Below are 20,370 nucleotides of genomic sequence, written 5' to 3'. Positions count from 1 at the left end.
TAATTATAATTAATTAATGTAATGAGATATTTAATTAATAAGTATACATATATGTAGAAAAAAAAGATTTCTTGGCGCAAGAATTTTTTTTCGCCTCAAAAAATTTTTGTTTTCAATTTACAATGCAAAAAATTTCTTGGGTCAAATAAATTTTTTTTGAAAATACTGAAGTTTGCCGCGGTCTAATAACTTTTGAATTTTTTTAAAAACTAAATTATAAAAATATTTAAAAATTACACCTGTAGCTTTTTTAATTTTCTACAAGCGCATATTTTTAGTTTTTTTTTTCATAATCTATTTTTTGAAAAAAAAAATTCAAAAATTGTTAACTGTCTGCTAACATCAGGATCATATTTTACGCTACTAAAGTTAGCCGAGCCCATAATTTTTGAATTTTTTTAAAAATGATAAACAATAAAAAAAAAAATATTTTAAATAATTGCACTTATAGATTTTGAAATTTTCTACATGCGCATATTTTCAGTTTTTTTTTCCATAATTTATTTGTTGAAAAAAAAAACTCCAAAAATTTATGAGTGTGAATGTAGTAGACAGACGAATTTAAAATTATTAATAAACAGAGTAAATAATTAATGAAACAAAATTTTGAAAAAATGCGCATTTAAAAAATTAAAAAATTAATAATTGCATTTTTTTCAAATATTATTTTTAAAATTATTTATAATTTTAAATTTGTCTGTCTGCTACATTCACACTCATGAAAATTTTTGTTTGCTAACTTCAGGATCATACTTTTTGCTCCAAGAAATTTTTTTTTCTGTCTATATATATATATATATATATATATATATATATATATATATATATATATATATATATTTATATATACATATATAAAAGTATGTAGGTGTTGCGGCGGCGCTCTCGATGCGCCAAGTAAAACGTGTGTAGCCGGTAGTGCATATTAGACGGTGCGCCGGGACGAATGCTCGCATTCGCGGGCGAGAGCTCGCCGTGAGTGGTATGTTGATATATTATATATATAAAGTAACTTTTACTATCGCGTATATTTCCTAATTACTTAAAATTTTTCGGGTAATCAACAAAACAAAATAAATAAAAAGTTACATCCGTAAATTTCGTATTTATTTCAGCAAAAATAATTTATTTAAAATTGTGAGTGAAGTGATTTTTAAATTGTGTATTATTTTTTATCAAGTGAAGTGATAAGACGATTATATATTTTTTGAGGTAAATAGTGTAATTATACTCTTGATAACGCGTAGTTTTATCAAAGCATTACTTTTTTTCCCTGTTTTTAAAATTTATTATTATTATTTTTACGGGCGGAATTTTGAATTTTTGCGCGCGTAAATTTGAAAGTTTTTATACTGATAATAAATATTTAGTAATTGAAGCGTAAAATTAAAATTGCGACATGTGTTAACTCGAACTGTTAAATCTGTCGATATATCGAGACGACAGTCACCTTCGATTGATTATCGCTCCTGTCTAATCGACTACGCATTTTACTGTATTTATTATAAACTGTTTTATAATAATTATATACATATATATTTTAACTTGATCTTGATATAAATTTATTATTCAATAATTTAATTAATTTATGACAAGAAATAGTCACATTTTTTTTTTGTCGAATAAAATAATCGGAAATTATTATAATTAGTTTTAGATACGCAGCAAGTTAATGATTAATCATTTCATTGTTTTTTTGTTATTCATAAATTATTTCTTAGGTGACGAACGATAAAAATGTTTGTACAGTTTACATTGATAAGTAGAGTATATAAAAATCTAGATTGTAAAAAAAAACAGATTACTCATTTTTAAATATTACGCACGTGCCATGAATTACAAACTTTCCATAATTTAAAAGTTTTATTTTAAAATAAAAACGCGCGATTTTTCAGTAAATATTTAAATTTTTGAATAATGTTTTGTGTTTACACTCGACGAATGTTACAAACTAAATGTTTATGTTTATTTTACAAAAAAAATAATAATAATAAATATTTTGAATTAAAAATTTTGATCCTGAAATTGACAGATCAAAAATTTTTGGACTTTTATTTAAACAAATTAATGACAAAAAAAAAAACTAAAAAAATACACATGTAGAAAATTCAAAAATCTATCAGTGCATTTTTTCAAATATTTTTTTTTTTCAAAACTTATTTTGAGAAAAAGAATCTAAAAATTATGAAACGTCAGCTGACTTCAGTATCATGAATTGACAATCAAAAATTTTTAGATTTTTTTTTTAAACAAATTAATGACATAAACAAAAAATTAAAAAAATACACATGTAGAAAATTAAAAAATCTATGAGTGCATTTTTTTCAAATATTTTTTTTTTTATAATTTATCTTGAAAAAACAAATCCAAAAATTATTAAACGTCAGCTGACTTCAGTATCATAAACTGACAGACAATAAAAAATTTTGGATTTTTTTTAAACAAATTAATTATAAAAAAAAAAAAAAAAAAAATACACATGTCGAAAATTTAAAAATCTATGAGTGCATTTTTTCAAATATTTTTTTTTTCAAATCTTTTCTCGAGAAAAATAATCAAAAAATTATTAAACCTCAGTTGACTTCAGTGTCATAAATTTTTCGCTCCAAAATAATTCAAAATTAAAATAAACAACTAAAATAAAAATATTTTTTTCAGATCAACAATCAGTGAAAAAAATTGATGGTCAAGGTTCCGCGTTAATTTTCCATCAGCAGTGAATACTCTTAGAAACATATTTTGGGCGGCGATAATCACGTTCCATTTAAAAATAATCCTGGTCTTAAAAGTGTAAGCAGCAGAGCCTGAAGCGCGAGTGAAGGATCCAGAGAAAGTGAAAGAAGCCGCGGCAACGAACGCCAACTCCTCGTACTACTCTACTCTCATCTACTCCTCAGTACTTAATACTCCACAACTACATTCATATAATCCACTACCACCGTTCCTGTACTTGTACTTATACTTGCTGTACATGTATACATATATAAATAATCGTGTGCAAGTAAAAGCAAGAGAATAACAGTACGAGAGAGTAAGTAGGATACCGAGGTCGTGGTGGCGCCTCAGAAGTTACACTCGGACAACGTGACGAACGAGGATTCACTGTCTATTACGAGATTCCATGGGTGTTTTACACCTTTATCGTGAGAAACGACCAGTCTCATTTATCTTCGCGCTTCAATTTTAAATTCAAACTCCACCAGCAACATCCGAGTCTGCATAACAAAATTTTTTTTTACACGTAATACTTTTTTTTAAATTTATTACCGTCATCGCCTAGAAAAATTATTATTTTATATTTATTACATTACAGAGAATTACATACCAGTATAAATATATCAATACATACTCATATATTTGATAACATACACGAACACGCGTGTCATTGAACTTGATACTGAACAACTGAAGTTAATTTAAATTATTCGGGTTTTAAATAATTCCTGTCACATCGGAGACTGAGAATTAACGTAAGACCTTTTGTGGTCGAGCTCTTGGATTATTCTCTTTACTGGCGTACATACAAGTGAGAGAAGCTTGAGAGTAAGAGTATAAGGAAAAAGTTATAATATAAAAATATTTTAAGTTTAAAAGATAGTTCTTACTCGACCGCAGGTTCATCAGAGCTCCAGGTGATTGCTCTTTAAGAAAGACTGCTCCTGCTGATGCTGATGCTGGTTTACTTGTGCGCTGTGTAGCTTTACATTGTGGATTCTGGTGTACAGCACTGGGTTTTAAATAACTTAAACCTCGAGATAGATAAAATAATGTATTACAGTGAGGTTCAACCGAGGAACACGTCATCTTGATTCACGCTCGAGCTGGTATTTATAAAATATTAAAATAGTAGGGAGTAAATAAAAATAAATGTGATAAGAAAAATAACTTTAAAACGGTGGGAGGGTAAAATAGTGAAGGATGAGGAAGTTGTAATTTAACTTCAGCGACACGAGGATCATGATGATGATGATGATGATGATGAGCTTGGTGTTGGTGCGGTAGAGATAATTACAAAGCGGTATTTTAGTAGATACGATTGCCGCATTCCGTATTAAATAAACAAACTTTTGTTTTGTGTTTTAAATATTCACTGTGAACTGTGACGGTGGTTTTTAAATTTAAATTTAAACGTGTGGACAAGTGATTTTTTTTTAAATTTAGTTTGTTGTGACAAGTGATTTTTATTGATGGATTTATTATTATGTGCCAGAGTGGGTCTGATGATACCTGAAGAAGATCTGGGATGACCAACGTCAACAGGATCCGGGTGGTCGTCCTCGGCGGCCCCAGAGTCGGCAAATCTGGTGAGTTTATTCATTATTTTTTATTATGGCTTTTTTAATGAGTCTTGTGTTATTTCAAATGGAGATTACTTTTTTTTTCAATCAATTATTTAAATTTTTTAATTTTTAAATTGTTAATTTGAATTTTAAAATATATTTTATCGGGTTATAATTGTCTGATTTAATTTGCGGCCATTAACTGGGAGCGAAAAATTTTTTTAAAAGAAAAAATGTTAAAACCGGTTGACTTTGCGGGCTAACTCCAAAACTTCCTGCGGTTTTTGAGTTTGAAGAGTTCGAAATTATTAATAATTTGTGAGTTCCAGTAGATTTTTTTCTTTTGGAGTAAAAAAATACATTTAGCTAAAAAAAATAGTTTTATCAACGGAAACGGCTTCAGGATTTAAAACCGATTACATTTTGAGACAAATTGGGCAAGTGGTTTATGAGTTATACGAAAAAAACATCAAAACTACTCGACCAATTGACTTCAAATCTAAGTCTTAACGAGCTCTTTTGATTGCCGCCAAATATATTCAAATTTACTGATTCGTTCCAAAAATATCGTACGGCAAATTTATTTTACACCCACACACGCAGACGTTCATCCGGAGCACAGTAAGGGACAAATTTTTCAAAATCGACTCCTTAGTATTTTTAGTTCCAGTGAAGTCTCAATAGTGTGAATGAGATTCAATTCATATTTCCAAAATTTTATTTTTGTCAGTTACCGTGTTTTGAAATTGCGCAGCCGAGTTTAATAATTTCTAGGACCTCAAAACATCGAAATCTGATAAAAACTCGATTTTCAAAAATCGAACCGGAACCAATACCTTCCCTATTTTTGAAAATTTTTAATTTTCATAGCCGGAAGTTAATAGTATCTTATACATCATGTGGAATCGGTGAAATACTCAATGTCACTAGATATATATGATCAGAATATATTTTTCGTATATGATAAAAATATATTTTGTATATGATTGACATATATATTTCATATATGCTAAACATATACGGAGTCATATATGATGAATATTATATTTTTTAATATAAAAAAAAATATATCAGAAAATATATTTAAATTGGCCACATATATTTTCTGATATTTATCATATATTTTTACCATAGATGTTATTTTCATACGGGCGCGCATGTGCAGTCTAGAGATTTTTGTCACGTTAAGAAGGCAGCTAAATTCCCAGTGACGTCATAAGAGAAAAGTGATAGACGTCATTGGCTTGAATCATTGAGTAGGGATATACTCCGCCCACTTCACTAAAATTCATTGGCTTAATATAAAAACGAGTGTTTTAATATATAATACACCACTCTTTCGACCAATCAGAGAGAACTGTATTTTAATATAAAATTTTAGAGGCTCTTTAGCTAGTCAGCGGCGAATCCTTCGGCATGAGTGACATAAAAAATTTAATTTATTAATAAATAATATAAATTGTCGTCTATTAATTGCCAACAATTAATTCCTCGAGGATATTTTTAGCGTAAAAAAAAGTATTTGAAAAAATAGTTACCGCGAAATGTAAATCCAACGGTACTGTTGAGTTTTGTTATCAACATGTTGATCAGGGTAAATTATTTTCTCGGTTAAAGCACACCACAAGTGTTCTTATCCTAAGGTCTTCTCGTTACGTCGAGTAGTGTAGTGTAAAAGAACCCAAAGCAGATTGGTTGTAGCATAAAAATATAAAAAAAGGCGCCAAGAGAAGCACCAAAGAAGATTCTGTAGACTAAAAAGAAGACGAAGAATAAGAAATAAAGTATAAGTCGAGTGAATAAAGAAGAGAACCGGTAGGATTTGTAATTTATTCTCACGCGGCTTCCTTTAATGCCGATTTCTTAAACCAGACTCCTTAAGGAAAAGGACGACAGGAATCCGTAAAAGTTTAACTTCTATCGTCTCCTACTGCCGCGGTAATAAGGACCTCCTTGGACATTATCGGTTATCCAGTCTACTCTTTGGGTCTACTGTTCACTTTTAACCGCAACCAGATCCGGAGTAGCTGAGTCACTTCCATGCGCTAAATCCTGAACTGTTTCATACCAGAGTTTGATTTTAATGCGATAACACTCGCGTTGTTTTTTTTTTATGTTTATTCAGAACCGTAACGGTAATTAATTAAAATGACAATCCAAAATATATAGAATAATTAATTAATAATATGTATATATATTTATGGGTTGTTTATATTTTTTAAATTAAAATTTTAAATCTGATAAGTCAATTAGTAGTTCGTATGTTAATTACCAACGACACTTCCTTGATTAATTTCTCTGATTAATTCCGATTAATTGAGACGATAGTTATAGTGCACATGAGAATTTAAAATGTGGTAGTTGCTATATAGATTTTAAATACATAATATATGTTTGTGTGGTTGTAAAAGTTAAGTTACACGAAATCACGGAAGTTATTTTTTACTTTTAAATATTTTTATTGTTAATGAGCATTAATTAATGTTGTGTAATTTAATGATGATGATAGTATAAATATTACGTTAGAAATGGATTAAGAAATATATATATATTTTTTTTTATTGGGTCAAAAATTTTTTTAAGACTAGAAAAAATTTCTTGGTTTAAACAAAATTTTTTCCCGCCTGAAGAAAATTTTTGCTTTCAATTCATAATACGAAAAATTTCTTGTCAGGTTAAAATTTTCTTGGGGTGAATAAAAATTTTTCGTGCCAAGAAATTCTTTTTTTCTGTGTAGACCCTCCTTCAAAATATTTAAATATCTTATAGCTCGTCGGATATATATATCTAAAAAAATTGTATGATATCAGCATTATTATTCAAACTATAATTGCTATCATGAGAATAAACAAAGATTTTGACCTTTGACGAGAGTATAAATATCCAAGTATATAAGCCTGGGTCCATTTATCTCAGTTGATGTTTTATTGGCGTAATTAAAGTATTGAAGTGCAATGTCCTTTATATAATTGTGGGTTTGGTGTGGTTATAAAATTTTAATTTACGTACTGTAAGACACACGATACTTGTACCCTCTTACTAAATCATTTTATTAGTAAATTCATTTATAATAATTTTTTTATTAAAGACAAATAATAAATAATTACTTTTTTATTTAACGCGATAAAATTAATTATTTAATTTATTGTTATTTATATTTTAAATAATTTTATTGTTATTTAATAATTGGGGTATGATATTTATAAATTATGTCGAATCATTGATATTAATTATTAATAATAAATGGAAAACTTGTATCGGTCTGTTGATATTTTTTTATCATGTTTAATTTGTTCGTAATACTGCTTTCTTTAATTTCACTTTGAGTTTTTTTTTATTTTTATTTAAAACTGTTTATGCAATGAAAGTTATTTGTTAAACAGCATTTTCAATAATTACGATAAACAAATGATTATTAAAAAATTTTATTAACAAAAAAAATTGTAGTGTAATTTTAAAATTTTCTAAACTACACAAAAAAAAGGATTTCTTAACACAAAAAATTTTTACTTGTCTCAAGAAAATTTTTACTTGTCTCAAAAATTTTTTTGTATCATGAATTGAAAACAAAAATTTTCTTGGAGCGAGAAAAAAATTTTTGTTTTCATTTCATAATGAAAAATATCTCTTGCACCAAGAAATCATTTTCTGTGTAGTAATTTTTTTTCAAACAAAGCCTCTAAATGCAAAATTAAGAACGAGGCTCGATGCATTATTCTACTCTCTAAAAATTAATTAGTGAAATTCTCCGCGAATCAGTTGATAGTCACTACTCCTCCAGCTATAAGTATACCACTAATTCGACCAGTGGTATATTTATAGCTGGTTCCCAGTGCATATTCACTAATTAATTTTTAGAGAGCACAGAAAACAAAGTTATTTTGAGTCAAGAAAATATTTTGGGCGACAAACGTTTTCGGGAACTAAGTCAAGATTTTTTTGAACCAAGAGAATTTCTCTTGCTCAGGAAAATTTCTACTTGATTCCCGAAAATTGAGGTTTTCAAAAAAATTTCTTGAATCAAAAATATTTACTTTCAGTCCAGAATTTTTTTTCTGTGTACACAGAGAAATTATTTAAACAGAATCATACAAATTTAAAGCTTTATTTGGATTTTCCAAATACTTTTCTGTTATTGTGATCGATAAAAAAAATATTATTTGTTACAACGTGGATATTGTTGGTGATTTCATTGCACTACATGTAGAACAAATTTTTTCGTAGTATTGATATTTTTAATATCAAAGCCTTAAATTTGTATGATTCTGTTTACTCTAGACTTTGATGGCCTGTTAGTATACGAAATATCAAGTTTACAAATTCGACTTCCAGGACTTTTTTTAAAAAAATTTAATGCCATACAAGAATATTCTAGAGCCGAATTTTTATCTCACACGGTTCGAAAGTTATAATATTTTTAATCAAAAAAAATTTTTTTGCATCTTATTTAAATGGGAAATTTCAAATAGCTACCGACACCTTTTAAAATTGAGCTAAAAATTTTGCCCAATGGGAGAATTTTTTTCTCGATATATAGGTCCTTTTTAAGACGTAAATTCGATAGGTTGGTTTTTTTGGCTCACCCTAATGGCCATAGTAAAATTCCCAATAGTTACAGTAATTTGTGTTGTAAATTTTACTATGGTCCGGCTTTGTGTACATTTTCATTTTTCAAAAACGTTCATTCGATTAAAATAAAAAAGTGAACAGAATTTCCATTTACTGCAAGTGCTTCGGATAGTCTCGTTCGTCGACTTGATATAAGTGAGAGAGCAAAGAGCCGACTCCTCTCAACTTGAATCTGTTTAGAAGACAATCGAGCAATTATGTAAGATCTACCTACTTATATTTATTTAATATATACCTTTGACTAGTAGTTTTAAAGACTTAAATCTCGAGTGTCTAAGAGTCGTTGGTTCGCTCAGTAAACTCGTATATATATCGATCGACAGGAAGAGGACGATCAATGCAGCAATGCCTTACCTCTTTTAATTCCCTTTTCTCTTCTCTCGTATATTCTTTCTCTCTTTCATCCTCATCATCCTCGTCCTCATCCTCATCCTTATCCTCCTTTTATGCCTGCATCTATTACCTCGCATGCCATCGACGAGTTTAAAGTCTGGTAGACTCTATAGCTATACAAGGAGGTTAATCAACTCGGTGAAAAGCATCGCTTTCATTCTTAACTCTTCGTGCGATATATATATAAATATATATTTCTTTTTTTCGACTAATTAAGGCATTTAGAAAGGTTCCCTATTTGCGCAATAATTATTTTTATGTCTTTATAAAGATGTTACGTGTGCTGAGATAACAAGACAACTTTAATTATTGTAAATATACTTACGGTTTAATTGAGTAGTTACAATTAAAATATATGTATATTTTTTTAAATTATTACAGTAATTATTTATTTGAAATTTTAATTTGCAATTATTTATGTGAATATTAAATGTTACATTAAGGGGGAACGGGTCTGAGATACAAAAAAAAAGAGAAAATTTTTGTGATTTTTTTTTCAGTCTTCGTTATTAAAATTTTCAAAATTTGTGACATTATTAAGCATCATTCCAAGAATATTCTCCTAAATTTTCATAAAAAAATATTGAAAAATAAGCCAGTGGTAGTGGGGAGAGACGAGTCACTTTAATAAAAGTCTGCATGCCGTAGGTACGATAACTCATGACTGCCTCATCTGAAATCAAAGAACCAAAAAGATTTCTTTAGTACATAAGTTTATCTTGGATTTGAGCGAAAGAATGAACAAAATATTCATTTTTGAATTTTTGGTAAAGGTGCAATCAAAAAACTCTGATTTTTGCCAAAAATTGCTCTTTTTGTTTAATTAAAAAACAAGTAATTGAAAAAAAAAAATCCTTCGTTCAGATCCAAGATAAACTTATGTACTAATGATATCTTTTAGGTTTTTTGATTTCAGATGAGGCAGTCATGAGTTATCTTGCCTACGGCATAGAGACTTTTTGAGGTGACTCGTCTCTCCCCACTATAGTGGTATACCACTGGCTTATTTTTAAATATTTTTTCCCGAAAATTTATCAGAAAATTCTTGAAATGATGCTCAATAATGTCACAAATTTTGAGAATTTTGATAACGAACTCTGAAAAAAAAATCACAAAAAAATCCTCTTTTTTTTTTGTATCTCAGACCCGTCCCCCCTTAAAAAAAAAAACATTTTAAATTTTAATAAAATCATAAGGAATTAAATTAAACGACATTTTAATTTAATGGGTTTATAATTACTAAATTGGAGTATAAAATTAAGTAAAGAAAAATTAAGTTTATAAATAAAAGTTTGTAGTTTTTTTTTTTTTTAAACTACACTGCATGCAAAGTAAAATTTTGGTTTACTTTCTCGTACAACGTCACAATGACGCAAGGAAGGCCGGTCTCAATACTGGCGAGAGTTCAAAATGCCTGTAACGATGTTTTCACAGCTGATAACCCGTTGTTTGTATTTATTAAACAATGTCTGCTCAATCTGATTTAATCACAATCAAGTTCAAAGTCTGGGATGCATAAGAAAAAAAATTTTCTTTTTATTCCTTTATATAAAAGAATAAAATAATAATAAAAATAAAGAAAAAGGGAGAGTATTCTCGTGTAAATCGACGGTCTCTGGCTTTACTTGAGAGGTAGAGCTACAGAGTGCCCTGAGGGATCAAAGAGTAGGAAGAGAGGACGACATCGTGGCCGAGAGTCGCGCGTGCCAGTTAATAAATATTCTCGACTGATGCACTTGCGGCGAAACTCGTTTCCCCGCTACACAACTATATATAAACACACTATTATACATTTATATATATACATATATACATATATGAGTATAGGTATAGGTATAAAAAGGAGTTAACGTGCAATGCTCAGGATTAAAAGCCAGAGTTTCAAAGACAGGCTCCACACTCTTGACTTATTCTGAGCAAAGAGACAAGAGAAGATGAGAGACTGAGAGAGAATTATATGACAAAAAGATGTACTGATCTTTAAAAATAAAAAAAAGTATGTAGAGAAGAGGAGAGAAGTTCAGTTAAGTCGCGGCACCACGTCGCCTGCCAAGAAGATAAAGAAGCTGAGTATCAGCAGCATCCTTTGGATATGGGTACTAAATAAAACAAGTGTCGTTGGAGGTATACTATACCATCACATCAATAGATTTACTTGCTAGTGGTGTGTTGCCAATGAAGCTGGAGCATAAACTGTTCGTTACCTTTCACGTGTGCCAGCAAATGTAACGAGAAGACGGAGAAGAAAAATTATAATGAGAATAATATGATGAGGAGGAGAAAGATGAAGTTTATGAGAACAGGGAGAGTGTCGTAGTTGTAGTCAGCGAGGATTAAACGGATTTAACCGAGTCAACCGAGAGGTCGATAGTAAATTATTACCAAAGTTAAACGTTTATTAAACAGTTCTAGTAGTGTTTACATTGGTGTTTGTCGGTAATAAATATATGGACCAACGGGTTTTATTTTTATGGAGATAAATATTATTAGATTAATAAACTAGGTCCGCGAGTTTAGATATTAGAGAAACTGATTAATGGTAATTAATCATTTATATATTTTTGCACAACTCAATTGCGAAGCAATGAGATGTGTTCTCTCATGTAAAAAACGTATGACATTCGTTCAAAAACACACAATTTTAAGTCAATTTTGAATTGTAGGAATTAAAAAAAAAATTGTGAAAGAAACCTGTGATCGCCGTTTATGTAAACGAATGTTGGCAAACACGATAACTTTAAAAATATACAACAGATTGATCTATTTTTTTTACACTTGAATGTAAAAATATAAGAATTCTTTTGAAAATCAGTCCATGGAGAAATTGTTATTGTTTGAGATGCTATGGTGTCATTTTTTTTTTTTTTTTTTTATTAATAAAAAAAAATACAGGCTGTGGACTACAGTCCATTTAGCCTAACACATGTACATGAGCTTGTTTAAGGTTACAAAATTATATACGTATCTTAATGTAAACTAGCTTAATAAGGCACTTACAATGGAAACTTAACCTATGATATATAAGGCGCGAAATCTTAACTATAATTGCACATATAATAGATTCTTAATTAGAAACTTATATCTTGGTTACCCTTCAATATCTATTTACTCAAAACAAAGTTGAGATCTTTGTGCTTACTCACTATTTGATAAAAAAGGCACGTCGAAAACTACATGCCAACAGCTAAATCAGTTAATCAAAGACTATAATTAAATTATAAATAAGTAAATAAGTGTTCAAAATTTAAATTCTTTTATCAATACTATTAATAAATTTCGCAATTGCATAAATTGCCCCTCTATGGTGTCATATTAAAGCCAGACCATGTTGGCCATCTGGCGGAAATTTAAATAAATCCATGGAAAAATTACTATGGCCGTAGTAAAATTGACGGCAATTATATCACAATAGATATTTACGTCATAAGGCCGTGAAGTGGCGGTTTTCTGACAGCGACGATATTTCGATATGAGCTTAAGGTTTGTGGCGGGAAGATTTGAAACGGGCGTAATTTTGACGTCCGAGGCGTAGCCGAAAAAGAGACCCTTTACGGACGCCACCCAGCGCTCAAAAGTTGAAATTTTGGAACGAATATAACAAAAATTACTTTACAGTAACGTTTGGCTAAAAATTGCGCGCGCATCCACAGCTAAACGGACCTGGCAAAAAGTTTGTATTTTTTAAGACGCTATATCTTAATAAATAATAGAGATAGACGAAAGATGATTCAGGCATTGTTTGTGTACTTTGATGCAAAAAAGCTAATTTTGCCAATATTTAAGAGCTATCAACTATAGTTTTCTTGTAATTTAAGTTTAAACAATTAAATTATTTGTAACAAAAACCTGGACCACGGTAGAACTTTTTAATTATCAAAATCGGTTTCCTCGCATCAAATTACATAAATACTCGTTGAAAAACGTTATCGACCTGATTTTGCATACAGCCATAAGAATAGCGGCAAAAGGACTAGATGGGATTAAATGAATTGAAGTAAAAACTGTCAATTCATGAAAAAAATTTAACTACCATTTTTTAAAATTATTATTGTTATTATTTCTTGTATACAGGAACTCCCTTTTATTGACCACTTTTTTTTAACTCCAATTTTTTTTATGTTTTGAATGATCAAGTGACTCGTGAACGTTTGGATTTTCCATCTTTTTATTGTTTAATGAAGTCTAAATTTTTCCCATGGTGAAAGGAGTTGATCCCTATGTCCCGGATGGCAGTGATATATATATATCTATATATACATGAGCTTGCGTGTGAGAGTATGTTTATTATATCAAGGATATGCATTTGGGTTTTTTATATAACGTTTTTTTTTTTTTGTGGTGAGGAAGAGATCGTGGAAGATGAGATGAGTAATTGAAAGTTTTAAATACCCTTAGGCGACAGCTTTGAGACGAGACAACGTCATATCCTTGCACTCGATGTCAAGTACGCGGATCGGTTATTACAGTTTAGTTTTTAACCATAAACTTGCTGACGCTCTATTTATTAATAAAAAAAAAGATTCAATTACATTATGGATTATTGAGTTTAAATAAAATTATTAATTACAAATAAACCAATCACATAAATTATAGTTTAAAAAATTAATTAATTGGATAAATAGCTCATTATTATTTTAATTATCCAATTGTCAGACGTCTAATTAATTCGCAGAAAAACCGCAGCCGTAATAGTATATTACACACCTAGGGAAGTAAAGTAAGAAATGTCTCAGATCACATGTAATTGTTGGCCGAGGCGAAGCCGAGGTCAACAAACATGTGATCTGAGGCTTTCTTATTTACTTCCCGAGGAGTGTATACTATTTTTCTCCTCGACGGAGGCGGAAAGCGACAACTTCGTTTTGCACAGCGGGACGAAAGTTGACGCTTTCCGCCCGGAGGTGAGAAAAATATAATATTGTTTTTAAATTTATTATTTTTTCTCTCAAAACCGCATAATACTTAACTATATATAATATATACATACATATATAATATTAATGTATAATATGGAAAGTGATACGAGCGACGATGAAACGTGAGAAAATTTTTAGATTATATGTGATGTATAATATACTGAAAATAACAAATTTATATTTAAATTTATTATTGCTCTCCGTCTCCTTTCAGTCACGCGTAACGAGGTGGCAAACATATGACGCGTGTACTAAATATATATATGTGTTCATATTTTACAAATATTTTACTAGCTCATATATACATATATATGAAACTAAAGAGAGTTTATAGTTTACTTTCTAACAAGCCCATGGCTAGAGTTAGACAAGGAGATGTCAAATTTATCGATGGCAATTAGTGCTGCATGTAAAGCAAAAGATCGATTTATATACTTGTATATCTATAGATATATATATGTGAAGTTAATTATTCCTTACGTGATCTATCTATAACACTTGTGTATACTCAGGTTCTTTGCGTGTCGCCAAGATGTCCACTTTGCTTGCTTGCAACTTGCAAAGAAACAACTCTCAATATATATATATGAATGTATATATATATATAAATGTATGTATGCATGTACGTATGTATGTGATGTACGGATGTACGTACGAATGTATGTACGTACGAATGTATGTACGTACGTATGTATGTACGTACGTATGTATGTACGCATGTATGTATGCATGTATGTACGTACGTATGTATGTATGTATGTATGTATGTATGTATGTATGTATTTAATGTATGTATGTACGTACGTATGTATGTAATGTAGGTGTGTACGTACGTACGAATGTAATGTATGTACGTATGTATGTATGTATGTATGTATGTATGGATGGATGTATGTATGTACGTATGTATGTAATGTATGTATGTATGTATGTATGTATGTATGTATGTATGTATGTATGTATGTATGTATGTATGTATGTATGTATGTAATGTACGTACGTACGAATGTATGAATGTAATGTATGTATGTACGTACGTATGTATGTATGTATGTAATGTATGTATGTATAGACGTACGTGTGTATGTATGTATGTATAGATAGATGGATGTATGTTATGTATGTATGTATGTATGTATGTTATGTATGTATGTATGTATGTATGTATGTATGTATGTATGTAATGTACTCAGACTAATATCATAAGAGTGTAGACAGCCCTACCGTGATTATAATCCCCGCAAAATCCGGATCAATCGTTTACGGACCTATTTACTGGGTATTAAAATGCTAATATTTCATAATATAAAATCAATTTTATATTATTTATTTTTCATCCTCACTTAATACACATGACTGTTGTAACTAATGGATTTAAATTTTTTATTTACTCTGATTTAATATTTTTTACTATTTATTTATTTTTCTTTTTCAGCTGTGGTGGTGCGGTATCTAACGAGGCGGTATATCGGAGAGTACAGTTCAACGAGTGGTAAGTCGGATTTAAAATATTATTTTATATGGATATATTGCTGATTTATATATGGAAATATATGACAATAATGGCAATTTAACTTTAAATGGATGATAATTTAAAAAAAAAAAATAAGTGATAATAAACAACGATTGTTGGTAAGATAAATTTAAGCTTTTATTTTTTACTCGGCTGTCACAGGGATTTTGTCGGGACATAAAATATGTAATAAAGCAATACGCAAGTTGATAAAAATATCTTACGTTACGAATATGTTATTTGAATAATGATATATTTATAAATACTTAAATAAATAAATAAAAATACATTGGTCGTAATAATAAAAAAAAAATAATATTTCAATTTTAGTAAAAATTTCTACTTATTGGAAATACAAAATTTTGATCATTTTTTTACAACTCAAATTTATAGACTTGATTTTTAAAATTACAAGATAATTTTTCTGTTTTTAAGGGAACATACAATAATTTATTGAATAATTATTGAAAAAAAAGTATTTCATGATTTTTATACACAGAAATTGTTGTGTTAAATTTAACACTTGTATATAGAATCTGTTATTTTGACATTTTTTGACAAGTATATTGGTCTAATCATAATAAAACTTATGAACATTTAGCAAACAAGTAGTTCGATTTTATGTGACTTTTCTAAAAAACCAAAGCTATGAATTGCCCTCACGTGAAATGAAAATTAAAATATTATTGAACCAGATCATAGAAATATAAAAAGTAGATATAATTATATAATATACAAATCAATAATAATCTAAGTTTCCTGTCAACAATATTCTCTGCTTGATTACAGTAATGAAAAAACGCGCGGAAGTCACTGCCCGAGTTAAAAAAATAATTCAAATTTAACTTTTCTGTTTTGAATTGAGGTCACTGACCCAAAACCAAGTCAAATTTGATTTTTTTGTCTCAAATGGCTACTAGGTAGGTCACGTTAGCCACAAGCAAGTCAAAATCGAACGTGTTTTTCATTCATTTTTGACTAGCTTTTGTACCCAGCGAATTTTTCGATAAAATTTACCCTCAATTTAGGATAAACTTGGGCCAAAAACAAAATAAATACGGAAACAATAAAAACTGATTCCTTTTGTTTTATTTTTTACTCTTTTTTGTTCAAAAATTACTCGAAATTGGGTTTTTTTATCCCATAATAGAACACTATCTACAAACGGAAAAGTAATTATTCATGCAGATCCAGTTTTACTCTCAATTGACGAGTAAAATTAATTAGATAATTCTCCCTGTGTGGCTAACTTGACCTTCTTAGTATCTATTAAAGTCAAAAAACTCAAATTTCACCTAATTTCGGCTTAGCTGACTTAAATTTAAGTCAAAAAAGTCATTTTTAAGTCAGTAATTTGACCGGGAGGAAATGTTTAGCTAAACAACTCAAATTTTGTGTTAATTTTCGAATAACCCAGTAAATACGTTACGTTCCGAAGTTTCTGATCATTTAACAAATCTGTTACAGTAAAATAACACGAACGGCTCCTGTCGAATTAACATCTGTCAATTTCTGCGTTGAAAATCACAAAAATTTAAGCAAATAATTTTCTAACACAACTACACAGAATTTCTAACTGTGTAGCTGCCTAAATTAATCGCCACTTCCCCTGACCTAATTCGCTGACTGACCTAAAGAAAAACAAATCTCGATTATCTTAAAAAAAAACATCCGGTTGATTCTACTTTACAACAAATTCTCAAAGTTACATACAATTATCAACATACCGGATTCCTTATAAAGATATGGTGCAGAAATTGCTTCATTAGCACTTGAATATTTCCATTTATTAAACGAATGTTAATTGTCATTAAAATATACAAATAAAAATGAATCGCAATCCATAAAACGAATCTACAAACCCCAGTTAAGAGATAAAGAAAAAAGCTCGATACGAGTTAAATTCTAAGAAAATTACCGCGTTGCCTTATAAAAGAGTTTATCTGGTCGGTTTACAAGTCTTTCTCATCTTTCTTAAACGAGAGTTCCAGTTTAGCCTTCCAGGCTTCTGAATCGGGATGTAATACCTCAGTATATAGACAACACACATTTAAAATATTGAATGTAGTCTCTTCTAGTGGTATCGGTGATATCAGTAGCCATATCGAGAACAACAAGCCCAGAGGATATACCTCAGACATATCCTTCCAGGCGGTCTAGACTCTAGACGATCTTATATTACTTTTAAAACGCTTTCTAGGCAATCGTCTCTTTTAAAACCGATCCATTTATTCAACTTCCCAGTAACCGAATCACTGTATAATCATACATTATTATTCCTCATATACACACATTAGGGTGGTCGTTAAAAATTAAATTTTCTCAGGCGCCCCATAAAAAGCTTGTTTTTAGTGAAAAAATACCTGGGGAATTTGGTTTATTCTTTTTAAGTAAAAAGAACACGTGCCGCAGGACGATCAAAGTTCATTTTTCGATACAATCGCGGTTTTTTTTAAATATCTTATGAAATATGCAGACTAAAGGAAAAAATCATAGGAACAATTTTGTAGGAAATTAAATTCTTGACAAAAAAGGTCGTGTTCATTTTTTTTATAAAATGTGTATTTATGAAGATATTTTTAAAAAACTTTTTTTAGATCTGATGAATTAAGCATTTTAAGGATTACAGATGTTTTTTTTAAATATCCCATGAAATATGCAGATTAAAGGAAAAAATCATAAGAACAATTTTGCAGGAAATTAAATTCTTGACAAAAAAGGTCATGTTCATTTTTTTTATAAAATGTGTATTTATGAAGATATTTTAAAAAAACTTTTTTACATCTTATCAATTGAGCATTTTAAGGATTACGAATGTTAAAAATAACGTTTTTTCTTAAATATAGACAACTTCGTAACTCGTCACATATCAACCATTAATGCTTGTTGTAGTTTCTATATACTTATAAAAATGTTATTTTCAAAATTTGTAATCCTTAAAACGCTCAATTCAGATCTAAAAAAAGTTTTTTTAAAATATCTTCATAAATACACATTCTATAAAAAAAATGAACATGACCTTTTTTGTCAAGAATTTAATTTCCTACGAAATTGTTCCTATGATTTTTTCCTTTAATCTGCATATTTCATGAGATATTTTAAAAAAACCGCGATCGCATCGAAAAATGCTTTATTCATCAGATCTAAAAAAAAGTTTTTTTAAAATATCTTCATAAAAACACATTTTATAAAAAAAATGAACATGACCTTTTTTGTCAAGAATTTAATTTCCTACAAAATTGTTCCTATGATTTTTTTCTTTAACCTGCATATTTCATGAGATATTTAAAAAAAACCGCGATTGTATCAAAAAATGAACTTTGATCGTCCTGCGACACGTGTTCTTTTTACTTAAAAAGAAAAAACCAAATTCCCCAGGTATTTTTTCACTAAAAACAAGCTTTTTATGGGGCGCCTGAGAAATTTTAATTTTTAACGACCACCCTAATATAAATACATATCAATTAGTTAATCGGAAATATATGAGTACGAGTAACTAATTAATTGATATTTATTAATCAATAAATATTAATTAAAGAAAATTAAATTAATAAGAGATTAGTGAGAGTGAAAAATATGACTGAAGTGAGGTTTTAAAATTATGGAGGCTATCGACAGGTTGTAGGAAGTCAAGCGAAGCGTCCTCTCGCTAAAGCTTTCTATCCTACAAGAATATAATACACGTGTAATATTTATATATATATATATTTGCCTTGGAGGTTTATTTGGAGTAAGAGAGTAATATAATGTAAGAGAAGCTATATATATACATACATATACATATATATATATAGCCAGTGAGGAGGCAGCTGAGATTTAAAGACTCGATATGAAATAGGGCCCGAAGCTTGGGGGCCTTAACTTCTATACTCTCTTTTTATTTATATATTTTCTTTTTTATATATATATGTATATATATATACACTACTCTTTCTTCGTATTATACTTAGTGTTTTATTATTTTTATTCGTTTGAGACTTATACTACTGCTTCGTGATTCGTGTTAAATTCAACTTCTTCTTCTTCTTCTTGAGGTTTAGCTTTAACTTCTTATTTTTTATTTATCCCCGTTCAAAATAACGTAGAATGCAGATCTCTCCCATAACTCATACTCAGCTACCTCGCCCGTAATAATTGCTACCCTGTGGATATAAACCCCAAGAACTAAGGACCAATTTCCTTCCTTCCTACTTGTAAGGAAACAGGTGATTTCAATCGATTTATTTATTATTTACTCCTTAATTTACTTATTTTTAATAAAAGTCTGAAGAGTTTATTAATTGAGATGGTAGAAATTGAACTAGTTTATTTGGGATTAGTAATTTAGTTGAGTTATAGGTCGATTTAAATGAATTTTAATGATTTAAAAAAGCATAAAATGAATGATTGATACTAATGATGATTAACAGATGGAAAACTCGTACATCAGTGAGATGGATTTGTTCTCGCGTTTAATTTCTTCGTAATGCTGCTTTCTTTAATTTCACTTTGACTTTTTTTTTTTTAATTAATTATTCAATTATTTTAACTAATTTAAAAAATATAAATATGTGTATATATTTTTTAAAATTAAGACATTGGTAATTTACTAAGGCACTTATCAAGTAATTAACTAAAAATAAAATTTATTATTTAATTT

General features: G+C 29.2%; 1 protein-coding gene across 1 annotated transcript in view; it reads left to right on the top strand.

The window, feature by feature from the left end:
* Positions 1–3,523: 3,523 nt before the first annotated feature.
* LOC130670875 (ras-related and estrogen-regulated growth inhibitor-like) overlaps positions 3,524–20,370 on the top strand; it is a 58,281-nt gene continuing 41,434 nt past the window's right edge. Inside the window, exons 1-2 of the mRNA XM_057474480.1 lie at positions 3,524–4,304; positions 15,654–15,710. Of these exons, the coding sequence (XP_057330463.1) occupies positions 4,244–4,304; positions 15,654–15,710 (118 nt within the window). The 5' untranslated portion in view covers positions 3,524–4,243. The remainder of the gene's footprint in view (positions 4,305–15,653; positions 15,711–20,370) is intronic.

The sequence above is a fragment of the Microplitis mediator genome, chromosome 7 (assembly GCF_029852145.1).
Source record: "Microplitis mediator isolate UGA2020A chromosome 7, iyMicMedi2.1, whole genome shotgun sequence".
Lineage (NCBI taxonomy): Eukaryota > Metazoa > Arthropoda > Insecta > Hymenoptera > Braconidae > Microplitis > Microplitis mediator.
This window is presented reverse-complemented; position numbering and strand designations above follow the sequence as displayed.